Here is a 23,369-nt window from a genome sequence, read left to right as displayed (position 1 = left end):
TTGCTTAGCCAGTGACATGCTCCACAATACACCTGCAGAGTACTGAAGAAACTAAAGTCATTTACTCCCAACATATGACACACATCTGCTAAAATAGCTTAATATATTGTGCGTGCTCTTTCTTACTCCATTCTCTTTAGCCGTGTGCTCGTAGCTCAAACCTTTTGAACAATTCCTATCTCAATCGCCTAGCTGACTGCATCTGTCACAAAACATGGAATGGAACCACCACAAATATGTTAATGTGATAATGTTTTCCACCACACTACACCAAAAATAGAAGCTGGGCTCAGGTGACAGGCATTGTTGGCACTCCAATGTACAACTATTTGCAAGGTAGGGTAAGATAAATGGGGTAGATTTGATTTTTGTAATATTAATTTTAAGGTTGTATAAACCAACAAAGTGATTATGGAATATTTGATTCAGAGTTCAGAACAAAAAATCTCTGTGCAAATTCTACTTATAGTTTATAGTGTTAGGATGCAATAATTTAGTCATGATGACAGCTGCTTCATTTTCTTCGGTTAACTTTTGTATACCTTTGTCACATATGGCTTAGCTATAATTATTTTTCAAATTCATAATTTATAGTTTGGTAAATGTAATCTTATATTTCTTAAGTATTGGGAAAATCATGACTTTTCTCAAAGCAATTCATTGTTTTATATATGCTTTACAATCTGTAATATATTAAAATGTTACATCAATGTGCACTTTGTTAATTTTTCACATTATAAATTCCTATGTCCACATTTATAATCGAAACTGCTTATGTAAAATTTTCATGTTCTAATTACACTTTACCGCCAGTAGTGGCACTGTGGGGGAATAAAAATGTATATTATAAAGAGAAAAAAATAAGGACAGAATGTATGACTTTAAAATGGGGACTGAATTACATCTGTGCACCCTGGTCCAATAATCCCCTTCCCTGTAATCCCGCTTCACCTGAAGACTACATTTGGACATGACTCTCCACGCACAAAGCCATGGATTAGTATGAATTATTAAAATGACCTCTTGATGACCTCGAAGGAATATATTAATTTTCCCTTATGTTAAAGTGATACTGTGATATAACAGAAAAGCTCGAGCAATTTATGAAGCTCAGTATAACCAAAGTAACAACAGAAAATGCTGGAAAAACTCAGCAAGTCAGGCAACATCCGTGGAGAGAAATTTGAGTTGACGTTTCGGGTTTGACCAACTTTGATTTACTGCTTTACATGTCAGTTTGGCTCAATGGTAGCTCTTGCCGTTGACTCAGAGGATTGTGGGTTCAAGCTCCACTACAGGACTTGAACACATATAAACTCGGCTGACATTGAGAGCATGCTGTGATGCCTGAAGTTTCTGTCTTTTGTATGAGGATTTGTGTGTTCAGGTGGATTTAAATGATCCAATGCCATTTTTTCAAAAGTAGAGCAGAGTTCTCCTGATGATGTGGGCAACATTCATCTCACAATCAACATTAGAAAAACAGGTAACTGGTTATGCATCTCATTTGGTGTGGGGGACCTTGCTGTATGCAAAATTGGTTTTGAATGACAAGACTTCAAAAGTAATTCATGGCTGTAATCCAGTTTAAGATGTCCTGAGGATGTGGAGGGGGCTATATAAATGCAATTCTATTTTTTGCCTGCTGCTTATTTATTTTTTTCAGAAAATACAGTATATTTTTAAATTTTAAGAACTGTTTTTGCGATTGATATACTAAGAATGGTGTAAACATAGAAACATAGAGATAGGAACAGGAGTAGGCCATTCGGCCCTTCGAGCCTGCTCCGCCATTCAATGAGATCATGGCTGATCTTCATCTGAGATCTTAGCTGATCTTACCAGTTCAGTACCCCGTCCCCGCCTTTTCTCCGTAACCCTTAATCCCCTTAGCCTTCAGAAATATATCCAATTCTCTCTTGAAAATATTTATTGAATTAGCCTTCACAGCCCTCTGTGGCAGGGAATTCCACAGGCTCACCACTCTTTGAGTGAAGAAATTCTTCCTCATCTCTGTTTTAAATGATTTGCCCGCTATTTTTAGACTGTGGCCCCTGGTTCTGTGCTCCCCTGCCATTGGAAACATTCTCTCTGAATTCAGCCTGTCCAGGCCTGCCATAATTTTATATGTTTCGATGAGATCCCCTCTCAATCTTCTAAACTCCAGTGAGTACAAGCCCAAACTATTCAATCTCTCCTCGTAGGTCATTCCCGCCATTCCAGGTATCAGCCTGGTGAATCGCCGCTGCACTCTTTCCATGGCAAGAACATCCTTCCGCAGATGGGGCGACCAAAACTGTACACAATACTCCAGATGCGGTCTCACCAGCACCTTGTACAGCTGTAGTAAGGTATCCCTATTCCTATACTCGAACCCCCTTGATATGAAGGCCAACATACCATTTGCCTTCTTAATCGCCTGTTGCACCTGCATGCTCTCCTTCAGTGACTGGTGCACAAGAACACCCAGGTCCCTCTGCACTTCCCCATCTCCCAATCTATTGCCATTTAGATAATAATCTACCCTCCTGTTTTTACCCCCAAAGTGGATAACCTCGCATTTATCCACATTATAGTGCATCTGCCACGTATCCGCCCATTCCCCCAACCTGTCCAAATCGCACTGTAGCCTCCTGACATCCTCATCAGAGCCCACCCCTCCTCCTAGTTTAGTGTCGTCAGCGAATTTGGAAATATTGCATCCAATTCCCTGATCCAGATCATTTATATATATTGTGAACAGCTGGGGTCCCAGGACAGATCCTTGCGGCACCCCGCTGGTCACTGCCTGCCACTGTAGGTACAGTTATATAGTGAAATAATAATAAGGATCATATTCAGACAAGATGCTAAGGTAATTGGCATCACAGACTGATAATATAACTGTCAGAAAATAAACTATACACTACATACACTAAACAGTATATCCAACAAAAATTTATATGGAAAGTTTTCACATACTGTATTAAATGAAAGCAATTTCCTGGATGGGTTGGCACTACAGAGGTTAATGTATTTGTCATTTATTATTCCCTGCATATTAGAGTAAGAACATATTAGCATCTTCTGTTTCAACACCATTAAAAGGGCAAACATCCATATAATTGTGTCTGCTATTTCTGGATATGGAGAGTTGTCTCACACTACTAGAGTAAGTCAGTTAATAAGCAACTCCATAACAATTAGTATCAAAAACTACTAACAACACAATTAATCCTTTGAAGAAATGTGTACGACATAGTGTAGAAAGTTTGACCTACCGTAGACAAGAAGAATGTATCTTAGAGGCACAAAATAAAGGACTATGGTGCCAACAGTAAGGATAAAAACAGCTAACCAAGTCAGGAAAGGAACTGTCCAGTTGAAGGTGCTTTAATAGAAATGAGAAAAAATTGTTACTGAAAGCAATTGGTTACATACAATGAGTGACTGCAGTTAAACATGACAATAGAGAGACCAACACTTCCATCAGAACTTCTTTTGGGCATTTGCACTTGGAGGTCTGTATTGCAATTTAAAGATAAAATAGATACTTGTATTATTTACTGTATTCTTTATCAATTACAGTCAGAACATTGTTATGTTCATTAATAACTAGTCGTTTTTATTAAGAACAGCTAGCTTTTGCTAGACACTTTATTGAGCACATGTGGACTAGGTACAGTATCTGTAGAAGCATCCATCTTGACTGCTGCCTTGTGGGTAGCCTGGTGCATCGTGGGTAGCCCACTCTTATATACATACAGCACCACCTAGTGTACCATTCCAGAATGACAGGTTACTGATCATTACAAACATGTGTAAGAACATTTCCCAGATTTTGTTGGAGGAAGGCATTTCCTGGTGTGCCCCATTAGTTAAGACTTGTTTGTGCATGTTTAGCATTTTTAAAAAAATTGCCCACAAAGCTGCTGGAATTGCGAGCTGATAATGGCGAAGGCAACAGTGCATCTGGGACCTTGGTGAACAACGGGGCAAACAGTGTATCACCTTAACCAATGAGATTAAAGGATTGAGAAATAAACAGAGGAAGGACTGAGAAGGAGGTTGAATCAGAGTGGGTGAATTCAATATCAAATCAGGTACAGAAAGAGAAACAGAGAGAAAGAAAGATTGGATTAAGAGAGAGAAAAAAGAAACAGAAAGGAAAAGTAAGAAAAAACATTAAAAATTTTAAATTGGACATTTTTAAAATCTCCTAAAACAATTCACAATCTGAAGGAATAAGACACCACAGTGAAAACTGTTTACTTTCTGGGCAAAAGAGGTTGATGGCCAATCATTAACAATTATTATGCCATTAAAAGGGTACTTATGCTAATTACATACTTAACTTTCTGTGGTGAGTTTAATGAGCAATTAATGTGCAAATGTAGCAACTTCATGAAAATCACGGGAAGGTTAAGGGCAAGATACCATTTTTGCGAAGCTAACAGCAACTTGTGGTGATTCGCAATTCACGGGGTGTCTCTTCCTTGCCACAAGTTGCTGGCCGATTTGCACATTAATAATTGTGTGCATCATTCAGACGTGTTATATTTTCAGCAAAATCTGGCCCATTGTATTTTTGCATATTGTACAGTCACCATTATCTGCTATAAGTATAAATGCATAGATACATTTTCATTATCCATAACAGTTGTAATTGCAGTATTTTCCTCATATAATCTTCTATTTATTTATTTAATATAGTTGTACCAGCAAAATTACAAAAAAACTTTAGAGAAATGAAATGAAGTAAAACTTTTTTTAGTATGCATAAAATATTCAAGAACTCTCTGGGTAAAGGCTCTTGTTAAATAGAAAAATAAAACAGACAAGCTGTTTGTTTTAAGTCTTTTGTTAGAACGGTTCCAGTAACCTTTATGCATTATTTTTGATAAACTTGGCAGCAATCTAATTTAGGTCACTTCCTTTTAACAATTACTAACTTTTATTGTTATTTGTCTTTTTCCACATGTTTCTTTTAAAAGCATCCTCTGCCTCTAAAGTAAAGGACAAGATGAATTACACAAGAACAAGAACTGCAAGTCCTCATTGTAAAGGTTGGTGTGTGGAAAGGTAACTAATGACAGGACCTGATCATTCATCATCCTGAACTGATGCTTCCTATCAGAAATGTAGCATTCTGCACTTTGCTCAGAAGGAAATGTGAGGACCATCACAGAAACAGATAAGTGCAATGTGGCAGGACTCACTTTTTTATTCTTTCGTAAAGGCTAGCGACCTCATCTAGGCCACTCTGGACAGCTATACACACATCCTGGATGGCAAACAATTTATCCATCAAGCCTTTCCTTTCAGCCTCCTGAGGGAAAAGAACAATGATAAATCATGCACTTTGTTGTATTTGGATGAAGCACATTTTACAATATAAAAGATTTTGTTAACATTTTGATTTTTTTGTTATATTGAGAAATAAATATTGAAAATTAACATAATTTATTGATTGAATATTTGCTCTTCAACCGTAACAGAACATTAATTACCACGCCAAAGTCAACTGTCAGAGGAAAAAAGGTTTATATCATACTGTCTCAAAAAAATATAACTGGCTCAGTTCAGAAGCTTATTCCTCTAGCTATTTTACACTCAAGTATTGGTGAATATTTTGTGTGCTTATTAAGGTGAGGAATGTAATATTCTTCCACTTATGCACCCAGCATCACCCTAAGCAATCAGAGGTTTGGGTATAGCACCAGAGGCATAGGCAGGAAATTTAGAATTGTGCAACTCCTCTCACATGCTATGCTCCACACTCGTTGCCACATACATTTCTTGGGAATATTACCCTGAAATGTTTACATAAAAATAGTGCATTCTGGTTAATTTTAAAATGCTTTTTTTTTCTCAATTAATATGTTTTAATCTTACAAAGGAACGATAAGTGACATTTTGCTTTATCCACATGCAGCACACTAACCAGACTTTAATTTCATCAAAAGCTATTTGAACATTCACTCCACCCCCTCTTAGAGGCATTCTCTCTCATTCACAGAGGTCCCTTCCCTTCCCCCCTTCACAGAGGCACTATATTCTTCTTGCTCCCGCAGTTCAGAAGTAATCTATGGAGTAGATTTGAACTTTCACTGTCGGACAGTAAACTTGGTGTTGTGGATCAGCAAGTCAAAAGAAAGGAAAATCGGGTGGGGGTGGGCGGGCAGGGTGGCGGGGGGATTAATGGGTATCCGATCCCCTACTGTCCGTTTTCCACCACCAACAAAAGTTAAAATAAGCCCTTATATGTCTAACCTTCCCAATTCACAGAAGCACTCTTCCCTCTAATGCCTAGTTCAGATGTATGCTCCTCTCTAAGTCCTACCCCAATTCACACAGGCATTTTTCCTCTGCCTCCCCCTTTTTTCACATAGACACCCTCCCCTCTAAATTCTAATCCCCCTCTAACCACAATCTCTAATGCACATGAGCATTCATCCCTCTCCACCTGTCCATCCATTTTCTATTGGAAATCTCCCTCCCCTAATGGTCTTCTCATTGCTGGTATTGACTGCAGTTTCCACCTGATACTGCTGCTTCATTCCAGGACCCGACTCTGTGCTACAGATGAGAATTCCTGACCTATTGCAAATCCCGGAATTGTCACGCACAGGAGAGGGAAGATACAAGCTGCAGCTGGGACCATCGAGAAGAGCATCAGGTTGTGGAGTAGCAACAATCTTCCAGCTAGATTCCTTGGAGCAACGATCAACTGTTGCAACAGCTGAGTGCCTCCCCAGGGATAAAAATGGGCATATATTTGCATACAGCGTTTACACCTAGCTACACCCCTGTATAACACAAATTGAAATGCCAAATCAAGCTCTCTGTACTCCAACCCGAACCTCAGAAGGGCACTGTGTACTATACCAGTGTGAATTTTTTCACTTACTGTACTAGCTGTTTTTACAGTGACACTACTAACTTAGTGCCAGTAGATAGCTTTTGTTCGATGGGCTCACATCCACCAGGAATTGGATTGAGGCAGCCCAAACTCAGCAACTTATGACTTGCCCCAAAGGAGATGTTCTTCTTTAAAGAACAGTTGCAGTACCAATTTACTGAAGCACCACCACCCTATACCATGGTAGATCATATCTTCATGCCAGTGATTCCCTGAATAGTGAGTTTGCCAGCTCAGTTATGCCTCAACTTAGCTATGTCTTCATAGGAAAACAATGAGCAGAGGCCTGCCACTTTCCCATGGGCTAGACCTTGTCTGAAATACAAGGAAACCACAGAAGTGGAAAGTGTTTGAAAATGTAAACTAAAAATATAAAAAGAACAGCTGAAATTCACCAATGTGATGTTCTATTTATTCCATAGGATTTGTTAGGAAGGGGTCTGAAATGGTTCCATGAATGTGAGGTAGAAATTTGTTCCATGGAATGACCTTTAGCTAACTTTAATGGCTATGATAACACCAGCAGCAACACTCCAGTAAAATTCAGTATTTATGACACGAAGCACATTGAAACCCTCCAACACAAAAACAGATTCATATTACTACAATTGGAAGGAGAGTCGAAAAGTGAAAGAATTTCTATGGGCTAGAAATTCGGTGCATTTGCGCCTCTTGTTATCGCCCCTGGTGGCACTAACTGGGCGCAAACTACTTTTCACCTTGGCACGGCGCCGCTAACGACTCCCGCTAAATTCAGCGGGAGTTTAGCGGCGGCGGTAACCGGTAGTGCCCCTCTCCGCAGGCGATGACAACGTCATCACCGTGCACAGTGCCCCGTTTTCGCCCCGTGAATCTGTGGCGGGCAATGACAGCGACTGATTCAGGGGGCGGGAACAGAGCGGCAGGGGGCTCGTGGGGTGGTAAATAAAGGGGCGGTGGTGGGCGGGGAAAAAAATATCGGCTGTCTTACTCGTCGTGGCCCGTTGCCTCTTTGAACGCAGGATCCGTGCCCCGATCTGGCAGCCTGGCACTCCTCTTGCTGCTGGCATGTCACCCCACCCCCTGGTGGTCCAGGTAGGGCCTCGCAGAGTCGTGGGTTTGGGCCCCCCCCTTTAATGAGGGGAAGGGCCCTTCTATGCGGCAGTGCTACGTGGCCAAGTGCGTAGTGCTGCAGAATGCACTGCCCCAATATTCGGGGTTAGCGCTCTAAGAAGGAAGTGGAGCACTTGAATTAGCGCTCCACCTCCCTCTTGGGATGCTAAAACTGAAGTTACCAAACGCCGGCGCTATTTTTCACCAAGCGCTAAATTTAGCGCCCAGACGATGTTAGCCACCCAAAATGGTCGCTAACGAATTTTTCCCCCTATGTGTTTTGTTTCATCAATATGCTGTGAGTTACTTTGCTACATTTGTTAAGTCTTCACTTTTGTCATTTATGTACAAAGGTGAATGAGGCAGAATGCAGCTATTAAAAGAACTTGACAATTGGCCATTAAATTCATTGTGGTCTGTTATCATTGCAAAACTCCTGTAAAGCTCAAATTTTTGCATTATTTGATTTCACTTAGCTCTGTAAAAAGTCAAAAACTGAGAAAATTGTAAGCAAAGATTACTGGTCCATTTGAATTATTATCCTCCCTTCTCCCACAAAGTAAAGCTTGGTCCCATCTTCGAACCTTTGTTTTTGTGGGTTTAGCATAGTAAAAAGCTAATAAAATTTCAAGGTTCTTAACCCAGTGCCCTCACTAATCTGCTTTTTTCATGAAAAACAGACTGCAGTTTGAAAATGCAATTAAAATGCTGTTAACTGGTGTAATCTACAACATAAGAAAAGTCACAGATAGGAAAAGGGCATTCAGTTCATCAAAGCCCATCCCTCTAATACCCTAATTCTTCCATTATAGCAGTTGACTGTTTTATGAATGCCCTTAATGCTTCTGCCTCTATCTTGCAGATTTTTCAAAACATTTATCATTCTTTGAGCAAGGAATTTCTACCAATATCTGTTTTAAATTTACTTTTCATGTATTTATGCCCTTTGCTCCCACTTTTCTGGTTTAATTTGAAGTTAATATCCTAGAAATTTGTTTATGCCCATTTTCAGGCCTGAAATAGTTGGCACACTAGGAGCACACAGCAGAAGCTGGAGGCCTGAGGCTTGCTTAAAATTAGGCTTCAGGTTTCATCAGCATATTTTCAGTCAGCTGTGGGCACCTGTTGTGCCTTCAGAGGTTGCTCCAAGTTGGGCTGGCTGCCTGGGGGCTGGGAGAGTTTTCTGGTCCTCCCAGCTCCACAGGAAGGTAAATATATATAAACCTGCCATTTTGCTGACGGCCGAAGGAAAACCTCAGCACTGACCAAGGAGAGGGGTCCTGAAACAGGTGTTAGGTCCCTCATTATCATATGCAAGGGGTCTAATCCCTGTTTTAGGTGGCCGCTAGGGACTGCTGAATATCGTCCGACCCCCATATTTCAGGTGTCCTTGGGGCACCAGACAGAGCCCCACGATATAAGTAATTGTTCCCCTGTATTATGCCTGAAAAATAGGTGAAATGGAATCCAATTTCCCAGTCAAATTCTTGGTTTACCTTATCTATACCATTTAATATTTAAGGTCCGCCCTTAACTGCCTTCTTTGTTGAGCTTGAGCTTCTCTAGTCTTTCCTCCTAGCTCGTTCTCTTTACATTTGGGATCAGTCTTGCTACTTTATACCCTTTTACAATGTCTGTACATCATTTTTAGTGGCATGGTGACCAGAATTGAACCAAAAATTCCAAGTGCAGTCTAAACAATGCATTGTAAAGACTACACTTTATTGTTCAGGATATATATACCAGATTTTGAGTGCAAGCTTGAGTCTGACTTTTAAAAAAAAAATGGATTAAGTTTGAGTTTTAAAATATTTTGTTGGAAGTAGTAAAACATGTATCTGTGTAATTTTAATGGCTAGAATTACAAGTCATTAGAGTGAAAAGAAAGTTACAAAAAACAGGATGCATTGGTTATGAAATAATTAGGGGTGAAATATCTTTTCTAGTGAAAAAAAGGAGAATTGCTCAATTAATGGGCTGGATTTTCATTGAGGAGTCAGGTAGGAGGCGGGACTACAACTTTTGGGGTTGTAGTCCCTCCTCCATCGAGTTGTAGCCAACCCATGCGATTTAAACTTGATTGACCTTGTTGAGCCCGCCCATTGGGTCCCAGTGCGGGGCGGATACCTGCCTCCTTTGAAACTGGAATGGAGGCGGGTTGGGGGCAGGATGGGGTCGGGACCCCCGATTTCGGGATTTTAAACCCTCACACGCCTCCAATCCTGACTCCACGGCCCAATGAAAATCCAGCCCAATGACTTACGAATGAAATCATGGGAAAGCATAGCTTTGAAATGTCTGATTTCAGAGAATTTGATTTTGTTAGTGAGTGATTAACTCCACAGAAAACAGTCATTCTCCTGTTTTTATTCATAGAGGAATTTCACTCCAAGCTGTGACTTGTACACTTCAGGTCATTAATTATTGATGAAATGATTTACTTTGCTGCAGCTACATATATTGACAATTACTGAAATTACAAAAGTAATGTCGCTTCAACTGAAAATGCAGATAAATAATGCAGCTCCTGTCACTGCTTTAAGATGTAATATGGCCTTTGTTCTCTGTAAGGGAGAAAATTAATTTGTAATATGCATAAATGCTGTTGTAATGATAACTTAAAACAAAGTATTAAAACTCTCTCATCAATTCAAGCATTGCCACTAAATGTGGAAGGCTACTCCTGTAGTCTTGCTCCCTTCTGGCACCAAGTACAGCATCTTGCAGAATACAGCACTTGATCTGTTGGAATAAATATTCACAGGCAAACATTTGTAAGCTCTGTTGCTTATTTTCACCTTCTATAATCTTTGAAAAAACAGTCAAACTGACAATTTTCAAAGATAAATAGAAAACCCCATTGTAGGAACCTGAGGCTGTTTCTTTTTTTTATAAATATATTAGAAGTACAGGTACAAGACAAACCTGCATTTTTCTTAAAAGTGCATCTGTTTTGAATTAGGCCTGTGTAAAGTTATTCAAAAATTCAGCAGAGCTCTGAAGAAATTTGTTGACATTTTCTGCACAAGCCATAGAAAAAATAGGACAGGAAAGAGGAGGCGGTCAGTGGGATCAGAGTTCGGCTTTACTTAAACCAATTCCACATGCCCCACAAACCATTAGCTGTTTTCTATTTCCTGTGCTGAAGACTTATAGGAAAAATAATCTAGGCAGTGAAGAGTCCAGCTTGTTTTTCTTCAACAAGCTGCTGTGTTAGCAAATAGAATTCATAGGACAACTTTGAACAACTGTGGCCCTCACTAATACTGTTTGAAGCACAACTGGTGTTTCCTTTTGATTCCAAGATGGCTGGTAAATGGAATCAATTTCAACACTTTCTGGCTACAATAGGAAGTTTCTGGAAATAATTATCAGCCTAATACAGAAGAGGGTATATTCTACAGCTGGTTAAATGACATTTCATTTCCATGATTACATTTTCTTTTACTCACAGGTTTTAGTAATTATTGCGCCAAAATATTGCTATCATTCCAACTGCATAAAATGACATATTTAAAAAACTATTAAGAGAAAGTTTATGTGAAGATCAGTAACCTGAGCAACTGGGTAATGATTTAAAGTATATTGTGTTGAAGTATTCAACACAAGTAAAACTCCAGACTTTACAATTTTGTAGAAACACTAAAGGAAGTTAATTGCAATGGTTTTGCAATTTACTACAAATCTGACAAAGCTGGAGGAAGGGTTTTCATAAGTCTTCTGTACATTCATTGCTTGTAGATCTGTGGTGTTGCTATTGAACATTAAAAAATTGTCTTGCTGTAAATGTTATTTTTTTGTCTTGCATTCTCTAATCCTTCAGTCTTTGTCTTTTTAATTGTCTTCTACTCTTTCTGTCTACTTCATTCTCTGTATGCTCTAACACACTCTCATTGTTGTCCCTTTATCTGTCTATTTATCTTTTTTCTCACTCTTTTTCTCTACTTCATTCTCTAAATCCTTGCTTCCCTTCTATGTCTTGTACTTTCTCTCACTCTCTCTCTCTATGCCTCTCACAGATGTTCCATCACTGATTACTTTAATTCATATTGTTTACCTTTTTTAAAGCCCAGAGCATGAAGCAAGATGACAACCAACATGTACGGGGTCAGATGTGGGTTTAGGGACCAAAATTTATTTTGTATAGTTCATATAATGATTGCGCATTTATTTCATTTAACTGGCAGCGTATATACAGTTTATATGTTATATGCAGTTTATGGAATTGGTAGCTTGGAATTCGGACCACTATAATGTGTACAATTTATTTAGTACAGCCAGAATTTATTTGCCATATCTCTGGTGTTTCTTCAGGATAATGGCCATTCCCTATTCCATCCCCAAGCATGACAAGTTAAGCTTTTCAGCTTTCTCGGGCCCTTAAGTTTTCCGGAAAACATTTCCCAAAATTTTGGTTAGTAGCTTCTTTGTTTTAATATTAATTCTAATGCAATTGATGTTCTATAAGTGGAATTTATTTGGAATCCGTGGACTCACTGCAAATGTTTGGTCCAAACAAATGAATCTTACAGTACAATCAAACCTTATTTCATAGCTGTGAGGGTAGGAATACACAGATTGGTGCCAAGTGGATAGGCTTGCTGCCTGGTTGTAGAGTAATGTCAGGGAGTCTTCTGCACAAACATTGCTAAACTGTGTCACACTGTGTACTAAAGAGATGTGGACATGTATGGCAGTCTCTGCTAGTGAGGCTGGATGTATGTGGGGATCAAGGCTTGTGATGACAAAAGTGGAGAGCATCAGGCCATTTGTGGAAGAACATTGCTGATGATATGATTGAAAAGTGGGAATGGTACATTTACAAATAAGTTTACAATTTTTTTTCTGCGAACTGTTGAATTTTTTAAGCTGTTTATTTTGAGACAAATCTTATTTTAATGGGGTATATAACAGGGTGCGGGGACTGTCATGGTGGAGAAATATTGTTTTTGCTTCATTGCGATTGAGTAAGTTTTTTTTCCCAACAGATTAATTGTTTGGTTTTATCAAAAGTTTTATCATAGGGGAAAACCCCTGACATTTATGTCATTAGTGGCATTCCTGAAATTGTGTTTAAGTGGGTTTTTTTTATAGATCGTGACATTTATTTGTAGGTAGAGACATTATTTTGATTGGCTGTCTGAAAATATGCAACCAATGAGAATGCATGAATGTGACACTTCAGGCACTGCATTCCCTGCTTCATATCCCTCTATACATCATCCATAGCCAAGGGCAGGGGGGAGATGGGAGGGGGGTGAGATTGGAGGGATAGCACTCTGTCAGTGCCACTGTCATCAGCTACTAAGAGGAGTGTGACAGCATCTCCTGGGTTATGACTGTGCCACCCTTAGCTGAAATTGAAAGCTGACATGTGGACAGTTACATGCCTGATCCTAGCAGCCTACCATCATTTAGCACAATGTATTGGTGTTCTCCCATGCTGTGCCACTGTTCTGCATCTATGGGGGGAATTTTAACCTCAGAAAACGGGTGGGTTTGGGTCGGGTGGGAGGTTAAAGTCTTAAAAAATCTGGAATCCCAACCCCAAGCCACCCACTTCCCAGGAGGCGAGTCGGCAATTTAAATATAATGAGGCCGCAAGCCTCGGATTTAACCACCTTTTCAAATTTAACTCTGGCTGGTTGGGTTTCTCAGGCCTTGGGGAACCCGCCAGCTAATGGGAGGCGAGGACCTTTGGATCCAGGAAGTAGGTGTCTTTACACTTGCCTCCTGGATTTAGCGTCCCTGCCTCACCCACCAACCGCGATCGGAAACCCCCCCAGGCCACCGAGCCCCCTCATATGGCCTCTTATTCCCACTCTGAGGCCTCTGATCCCCCCACATGAAGCCGCTGATCCCCTCCACGAGGCCTCCGATCCCCCCACTCCCACGAGGCCTCTGAACCACCCCCCCCCCAATGAGGCCACTGAACCCCCCTCCATGGGGCCTCCTTCCTGATGCTCCTCCGGCCGGCCCCGATCCTCACCCCACCCCCCACCCCCACCATCTCCGATGCTCCTCCGGCCTGCCCCGAACCTCTCTCTCCCCCCCACCCCCACCATCACCGATGCTCCTCTGGCCAGCCCCGATCCTCACCCCCCCCCCCACCCCCACCATCTCTGATGCTCCCCCGGCTGGCCCCGAACCTCTCTCTCCCCCCACCCCCACCATCACCGATGCTCCTCCGGCCGGCCCCGAACCTCTCTCTCCCCCCACCCCCACCATCACCGATGCTCCCCCGGCTGGCCCCGATCCTCACCCCCCCACCCCCACCATCTCCGATGCTCCTCTGGCCGGCCCCGAACTTCTCTCTTCCCCCCACCCACTTTGGTGCTGCTGCAGCTGATCTCGATCCTCCGACCCCTGACCAACAGCAACCCCCCCCCCCCACCCCCCGATCCCACCCTCCTCTCTGCATTAAATTCAGCATTGCCTGTGGGAAACCCATTCTCCCAAACGCTTTCTAGCACCCCTGCTCCCGACCCACCTCCAGATTAAAAATCCAGCCTATATGTCTATATTGGAATCTTATTAGAGTGCATTCCATGCTGTAACTTTTTAATTGTAAGAGATTTCAGTCAGGTTCAAATTCAACTTTGAGGTTCATAAGGGAATATTTACTAGTCCAACATACACTTCAGACTTAACATCAACTACATAAAGTGATTAAAATGATACTTTCTACACAATATCTGGATCATTATTAACACATAATTAAAAATGTTTATTTTCTGTTAATCCACTGTCCCACAAAAATTGATGAAACGATTGTAATACTATCATACCACTAATATGACATTTGTACCTTCATGTATATGCCACCTTCATAAACTTTTCATCTTACAGCTCAGAACATTATGAGAACTACCTGACTAAATTACTGCCTTGCAACTCACTGCCAGGTATTTCTTAGTCTATGTGCTGTTATTACTGAACATGAACTGGAACTAAAGCTGCATTGCTCAAAAGGAACTTTGGGGGATAAATTCGGTGGTTAGCGCCTCCTGTTAGCACCCCTGGGGGGCGATAACAGGGCACTAACGACTTACCGCCCAGGCGCGGTGAGATGAACGAGGTTTGTGGCGGTGGTAACACTTTGCAACACGATCTCCTGCGCCCGGAGATCGTGACGTCGTTGCCGTGCGCATCGCCCCGGACCCGAACTTCGGTTCCGCTCCCTGCAGCATCACCGGGCAAAAACACCGACAGTTGCAGGAGACGTTCATCGGGAGGCCGGGCACTTTGGGGTGGAAGTTAAAGGGGAAGTTGCTGAGGTAAGTAGAAAAATTTCTAAAATGCTTTTTTACTAATTTTTTTCAATTCTCCTGGGCCGCGATTGATCAGCTAACTGGTCTCAATGCAGAGCCTGCAGCGATGGCCCTTTCCTTTAAGGGAGGGAAGGAGCCTCGGATCTTGGCAGCGCTGCATGGGACATTGTGCAGCGCTGCACCTCTACCACCCCACCTGTGTCCTTTAGCGCTCCAGGAAGGAAGTGGAGCCTGGCGCTATGTTTCCCAGCTTTCAAAAGTTACCACCCCCAAATGGGACGATACCGAATTTCTCTTCCTTTTGTTTTCCAAAGGAAACTTAAAAGAGATAAAATATTGCTGTGGACATCTGCTGAACCAGTTTCCCTCACCTCTGTCAATAAAATTAGTATTAATGTGCCAGAAACCTCAGAGTAATTTCAGAGAATGCAGCATATTAAGATTACCCACAGGCTTAATACTGTAAGAATCAGCGTTTTTAAGACCACATCGTAATGTGCCCAAAAACACTCATCAGTATGAAACACACATAAGCTCCTGTCCACTTTTAGGACAACCTAATCTTGCACATTTATTCTTCACCACATCGTTAAATAGTAAACTTAAAGGGACAGATGTTCTACCTGTATTAAAAATAACACTAGCTTGTGTACATTCTTAACAAATAATATTCTTTTCACTTGTTCTATATGGATAGTGTCATGGCACCTTTGAAGCAATTAAATGCATTGTCTGTCAATCCTTTCACAAGGCAGCTGTGCAATAGCACATTTCATTACAAAATATGCTAGCTATTAATGCTAATTTTATTGACAGAGGTGAGGGGATTTAGTTAAGTGAGCAGCAAGAAAGAGTAATACAAAATCATTCACCTTACGTGAGATTTTTTAACAGCCCACTTTTCCCTGTTTTTCAAGCTGTTTGACTGTATGAGATTGCATACTATATGAAATCACGTACTCTATCTCACATTCAAGAAACTTGCAGTTTATCACAGGTCGGTTAACAGAGTAAATTCAGAAAATGGTGAAAGCAATCACTACTTGTTTAATCACTGTGAGAAGAGAATCTGTACAGACACCCAATTAGCTGGTTTCCCAGTGATGGGCGAGTTCATGCTTGTATTACCAAGCCATCCCATACCTCTTGAAAGAAGGATGCTATTTGCACTTTAGCACACAATCTGGAAATTCAACTTAAAGCAAGTGAAGATAGATTCACACCTTAATCAGCATCACCATTAGCTATCTCACTTCAGTAATTGTTCAGTATTTTAAGTCACAGTAATCTACACGGTTCAGCTATAGCAAATACAAGTGAAATGGGAAAAATTATGATAGCTACTTAGGAGTGTGTGGCTTTTCTATATTATTACATGTAAATCTTTGAGGGTTGCAGTATTTTAGTACAGTAAATTAAAAAATTACAATTAAGCATATGTTTTAAAAAAATGAGTACTAAAGTCACAAAATACTCTATTCCAACTACTGCAAAATGTTCAGTAGATTTGAGCAGTGTTGAAACACCTTTGTGGATGTTATGTGACTGAAATTCAGGAAGCGTGCTGTAAAATTAAAGAATCAAAGAGGAATTCTGGATTTGGAGCATTTTGTCAACCCTGAAGTTTAATGAATGTTTATTTAAAAAATTGTTTTATTTAGTACTAAAATGCTACAATCTCTTCAAATATGACTCAAAAATAACATTTATGCATTATGATCCAATTTGAATGGTGACTGCTTTCCATACTAATATTTTTTAAAAACCATTGCAAAATTCATTCAAAACATAAACTATAAAGTGGACGTTAACTTTGGCAGTCAGCTTTTGAACAAGTCAAAGGTGCACTTGTAGCGGAACATTTTCTGTGCTTTTTGGCACAACTACCATCGACAGACAGCTGTCCCTGGGATTAAAACACTGACACTGTTTCAGCTGGAGTGGGTCCAGTGCTACTGTGGGTTTCAGGATTCTACTGGGTTGACCAGAAAGATTTTAGCCTGCCATGGTGCAACCATGTATTATGCCACAGCTTTGTTTAGCAAAATGTATTGTTTTCCCCTCGCAAATTTCCTCCCCTTCCTTTTCAATTGAAGGTATTTATTTACTCCCTTACTGAGATTAAGTTTTGCGAGTGGCAGTGGCTCTCTGATACCTTGCCCAAATGGCCATCATTCATGCGTGAGCTTCAACAGTGAGTATCAGCAGGCCATGGAGAACATCACAGCTGAGCCTGATCCTGTCCTCACTAAACATCCACGCACGCATGTAATTCCAACAAGGGTAGCTAGATAGTGATCAAGCGCAGGAAGCCTGGGCAATTTTCCCTTTCCTAACCAAGGGGTACTATGGCCAATTGTACTGCTGCCCTGAAACAAGAAAGACTGCATTTATACAGAGTCTTTCATGGCATCAGGACATTCCAAAGTGCTTTACAGCCAATTAAGTACTTTTGAAGTGTAGCCACTGTTGTAATGTAGGAAACTCAGCAGGCAATGTGTGCACAGCAAGGAACCACAAACAGCAATGAGATAATGACCAGATAATCTGTTTTAGTGATGTTGTTCGAGGGATAAATATTGGCCAATACACCAGGGAGAACTCCTCTGCTCTTCAAATAGTGTTATGGGATCATTTACGTCTACCTGAGAAGGCAGACAGGGCCTTGGTTTAACGTCTCACCTGAAAGACGGCACCTCCGACAGTGCAGCACCCCCTCAGTACTGCCCTGGCTGAAATAAGCTAACTCAATATAGCTCAGGGATTGGACTTGTTGGCTCAGTGATGGTTACCTCTAAGGCGTCAGGGAAACCAAGATGGTTTGCCTTAGCCAAATTGCAAACCCAGTTTGCACTGTAATTAGTCTAACTGTCAGTATTGGCACTGCATGACCACTCTCCCTCCTCTCCACTCCGACATTTACATTTGTCTCCTATTTTAACTCTATGCAAAGTAGGGCAAAGCTCTGTATAGATTTGAATGAACTTTCTTTCAAAAGGTATACATTTGGTACTTGTTTGCAATTCTGCTTTCTATAGTAAAGGGCTCAGTATTTGTCCTTTTAAGAACACACATTAGGTACTGGACATGAACTTTCCTGAAAATATACTAGCATGGATTGAGGATTGGTTAACGGACAGAAAACAGAGAGTAGGAATAAACAGGTCACTTTCAGGTTGGCAGGCTTTAACTAGTGGGATACCACAAGGATCTGTGCTTGGGCCTCAGCTATTCACAATCTACAGCAATGATTTGGATAGGGGACCAAATGTAATATATCCAAGTTTGCTGATGATACAAAGCTGGGTGGGAATAAAAGTTATGAAGAGGATGCAAAGAGGCTTCAAGGGGATATAGACAGGCTAAGTGAGTGGGCAAGAACATGGCAAATGGAATATAATGTGGAGAAATGTGAAGTTATCCACTTTGGTAGGAAAAATAGAAAAGCAGAGTATTTTTTAAATGGTGAGAGATTGGGAAATGTTTGTGTTCAGAGGGGCCTGGGTGTCCTTGTACATGAATCACTGAAAGTTAACATGCAGGTCCAGCAAGCAATTAGGAAGGCAAATGGTATGTTGGCCTTTATTACAAGAGGATTTAAGTATAAGAGTAAAGACGTCTTACTGCAATTAAATAGAGCCCTGGTGAGACCACACCTGGAATATTGTGTACAGTTTTGGTCTCCTTACCTAAGGAAGGATATACTTGCCATAGAGGGAGTGCAACGAAGGTTCACCAGACTGATTCCTGGGATGGATTAATTGCCCTATGAGGAGAGATTAAGTAGACTTGGCCTATATTCTCTACAGTTTAGAAGAATGAGAGGTGATCATTGAAACATACAAAATTCTTACGGGGCTTGACAGGGTAGATGCAGGGAGGATGTTTCCCCGGCTGGGGAATCTAGAACCAGGGGTCACAGTCTCAGAATAAGGGGTCGGCCATTTAGGACTGAGATGAGGAGAAATTTCTTCACTCAAAGGGTGGTGAATCTTTGGAATTCTCTACCCCAGAGGGCTGTGGATGCTCAGTCATTGAGTATATTCAAGACAGAGATCAATAGATTTTTGGATATTAAAGGGATCAAGGGATATGGGGATAGTGGAGGGAAGTGGAGTTGAGGTAGATCAGTCATGATCTTAATGAATGGTGGAGCAGGCTCGATGGGCCAAATGGCCTACTCCTGCTCCTATTTCTTATGTTGTTATGTTCTTAAAAACGCCAAACCATTTATTGAGAAAAATAGCAGTTATGACATCAAAGTTGTTAACCATTCAGAATGATCATAATCAAGCATCAGATGCACTTATATGGGAGAGGGAACAAACTTCACTAGAGACTGACTACAATAAGAGCTTTATACAAATCGAAGAAAAAAGGGATTAAATTGGCTATGGACCACAATCACATTTACAATATTGTTTCCAATTTTATTCCCCATCATTTCTGAAGATTGTGCTGCCAGTCTCCGGTACTGCATCCGTAGCCATTTTTATGTGTGAGCCTTCACAAAGAATGTTGGTAGGCTATTTGACTGTGGGGCATCATATCTAAGGTCTGATCCTGTCCTCCCCAGGCTTTTACTAGCAAAAGTCACTGGAGAGCAATTAGGAAAGGTAACCTTGCTGTGTTTTCTTTTCCCTGGCCTGGGGGCATTTAGCCCAACTGCAATGCTCCTACCACTACAATGAGATCAATTAACTCAGCATAGATGACATATCAAACTTGGGATCTTTCTAGTCTCTATGGCTCGGTACCTTACCTTGCAATGCATTTACTAGTTGAGCCATTGGGGAGCCAAACTTTCCATTTTTGAAGTTTATGATTAAATTTGCAGTGTCTCAAAATTGAAATTTCAAGCACAGTCTGTATTGATTTCTTTGTGGGTTCAATGACGAGACATTTATGAAAGAGAATGACTTTTAATCTAAAGCTTGTTCAACTCTTTTGTACAGCTTTTACAGGAGACATGATGCTTGTGATGCATCTAGAACGAAACTGAAACTAAACTAACCTGCCTTGCTTGTCTCGGTCACATGACCTCTGCTGGTCAGGCATAAGTAATCAATACCTGCAAACATGCTGTTAAGGCATCATAATCGAACAGGCAAATACCATCTCTATTTGCTGATATCATTACATCTCCTTTTCTTAAAACAAAAGTATTTTACTTTTAACTAACAACATGTTTTCTTTGTATTAATCTGCATTTTAACTGTAACACTTAATGAACTTACATTATCATTATCATGATCAAGGTTTTTTAACCTTGCTTTGTGTGTTCACATGAAATATGTCAATACACTAGAACTTGAAGAAAGAATAAGATAACATTACTTCCTTCTATAACAATAGTCCTTAAATTTGCTCAATGAGTCTCTCAGGAGGCTTCACGTGTCTTGAGGATTTTCTGATTGATTGTCCTTGAATCTGAGTTGTTGCCTCAGATGATGGTTTCTCAGCTGTGTGATCAGGTTGTTCAACAGTATCAGTCTCTTGACCTGCTGTGGCTGGTCCCATGAGAAGATCTCGATGATTTCTTCTCAGAACAGCACCCTCATCTGTCTGAATTGTGTATGATCTTGGTTGAACTTCACTCAGGACAGTTCGCTTCTGAGTCCATGTGTTTGTTTTGTCTTTGAACCTTACTTGGTCACCAGTGTGGAGTTCAGGTAGGTTTTGTGTTCCTCTGTCATAGTAGTACTTTTGCTTTTCTTTCTGTTCTTTGAACTTCCTCACTTTCTCCCCCTCTTTTGTTTTCAGGAGGTTCTCTGGGATGGGTAGGTTTGACCTTAGCCGACGTCCCATCAGGAGTTGGGCTGGTGACTTACCACACTCGAGCGGCGTTGTGCGGTATACAAGCATGCTCTGGTAGAAGTCAGTTCCACTGTCTTTTGCCTTGTACATCAGTCTTTTCACTGTGTTTGCGGGCTCTCCTGGGTCAACAGCTCTGGACAACGTGTCTGCTGTATACATCAGCTTACCCGGTGTGTACGCAACATTCAGTTCATCATAGACTGTCTCTCCTTCGCTTTCCACAACAAGGACTCTCTTTACCAGGTTCAGTCTCTCACAGGCTTTTAAACCTAGTGTGGCTTGCACATCCTTTGGCACCACGATTAATGCTAGTGTGTGCTCTCTATCCTTGTGTGTTACTTTGACAATGCATCTTCCTTTCACTGGTATATCAGTACCTGTGTATCCTGTCACTTTCACTTTTATTCCATGTATCTTTGGTCTGGGTCTAATTTTCTTAAAATCAGTCTCTGATATCACATTAACTTGTGCTCCAGTATCCAATTTAAATGGAATATGTATGTCATTCACTTTTAGTGTCAACATCCAGTCTCTTTCTTCTTTTTTGTTTTCAGCCACCACATCTACATAGAACTCCTCTATGTCGCTTTCATCTACTGCATGGACCTTGCTTTGTTGCATTTGGTTCTTACAGCAATGGGCATAATGGTTGTTCTTGTTGCAACTATTGCATTTTTTAACCATATGCTGGACACTTTCTTGGTGGATGCTGTGTACCGCATCGACTACATGACTTTCGATTGTCCCTTTCATTTTCGTTCGCTGGCCACGCCTCTTTTTTCACATTGGCGCTCTTTTTGTTAAACGGTTTGTATCCGTTCTTTCTCACTGCATCCACGTTGCAGCTATTATCACTGAACAGCTCCTTTGCCTGCAACTTCACAGTCTCTGTAGCCCTACACAGTGCTATGGCTTTTCCCAGGTCTAGATCTTGCTCTCTTAGCAGTCTTTCCCTTAGACCATTATCTGGAATACCACACACCAGTCTCTGATCAATAGTCTCACCTGTTTTCTGAACACATGTGAAAAATCTGTGCCTCTCAAACGTCACGTTACGTTTAGGTATGCAGTAGGCCTCAAACTGTTCCATTATTTTATCTAGTTTCATTTTGTCTCCATCAGTAGCGAATGTGAAGTTATTATACACCTCCAGCGCTTCATCACCCACAACATGTAAGAACAGTGACGATTTCTTTTTATTACTTTTCTCGTCAGCTCCGATTGCCGCTAAATACAACCCCACATGTTGTTTGAACCTCCTCCAATTTTCAGCCACATTACCTGTCAACTGAAGCGTCGGCGGTGGGAGTAAACCTTCCATTTTTTCACTTCATTTGCTATTCTCCAATGGTAAGCAACGATGTTCTCTTTTGGCTTGCTAATTTGTGGAGAGCTGATTTAACTTCAGATTTTTTCTCTTCATCTCTTTCAGCCACTTCTGACACCATGTATTGATTTCTTTGTGGGTTCAATGACGAGACATTTATGAAAGAGAATGACTTTTAATCTAAAGCTTGTTCAACTCTTTTATACAGCTTTTACAGGAGACACGATGCTTGTGATGCATCTAGAACAAAACTGAAACTAAACTAACCTGCCTTGCTTGTCTCGGTCACATGACCTCTGCTGGTCAGGCATAAGTAATCAATACCTGCAAACATGCTGTTAAGGCATCATAATCGAACAGGCAAATACCATCTCTATTTGCTGATATCATTACACAGTCCACTACATAGATTTTGTATTTCATTTTTGTCAGGGAAATCAATGCTAACAACCACCTATTTTATTTACTGAATGACTGCCTATCTCCAATCTCTGCCATTGGACATCTGCACACTCTGTACAGAAAACACGCAGTTGTGTGGAGTCTGATCTTGCAGCCAGATTGCATTTGTAATGCGATATTTGGTAAACAGCATATCTTAACAATAAGTGTAAAGCACAGAAATAGTGCCTATGGGACCTTGCCATTTTAAGCATGGTTTCACATGGCAGCAACAAAAGTGACACAAATATCCTTGCTTGTTCAATACGCTGACAAAATAAGAGTAAGTGAAACAAACAGCTTTTTGTTACAAGTGCATCTGTTTTCTGTAATACAGCTAACTGTTTCATCAGTGAGCCAATGCATCTTAGAGAGAACTCATGAGAAGTGGTAAGAGCAATTACAGTAAAGGCCAGGTCATCAAGGTCTAAAATGGGAAAAAAGTGGAATGCCACATATCTGACCCTCCTGCAATCAACATACAAGCAGAGAGGTAAAGGGATCAGATAAGTGAACATAC

The 23,369-nt window shown here is 40.9% G+C and overlaps 1 protein-coding gene across 4 annotated transcripts in view; it reads right to left on the bottom strand.

Moving 5' to 3' along the window:
* mctp1a (multiple C2 domains, transmembrane 1a) overlaps nucleotides 1–23,369 on the bottom strand; it is a 960,306-nt gene that overhangs the window by 38,259 nt on the left and 898,678 nt on the right. For 3 of the 4 annotated variants that reach the window (XM_085988632.1, XM_085988638.1, XM_085988659.1), the window contains 2 exons: nucleotides 5,199–5,308; nucleotides 3,261–3,370 (listed from right to left, as the gene is read on the bottom strand). In XM_085988632.1, coding sequence (XP_085844758.1) covers nucleotides 3,261–3,370; nucleotides 5,199–5,308 — 220 coding nt within the window. Of the gene's footprint in view, nucleotides 1–3,260; nucleotides 3,371–5,198; nucleotides 5,309–22,288; nucleotides 22,733–23,369 lie in introns of those variants that run through there. The other variant, XR_015078481.1, reaches the window with a different exon arrangement.

Source organism: Somniosus microcephalus, chromosome 1 (genome assembly GCF_052327205.1).
Source record: "Somniosus microcephalus isolate GS21.2 chromosome 1, FLI_Smic_1.0, whole genome shotgun sequence".
Classification (NCBI taxonomy): Eukaryota; Metazoa; Chordata; class Chondrichthyes; order Squaliformes; family Somniosidae; genus Somniosus; species Somniosus microcephalus.
Note: the sequence above shows the minus strand (reverse complement) of the source record. Positions and strands in the feature narration are given on the sequence as shown.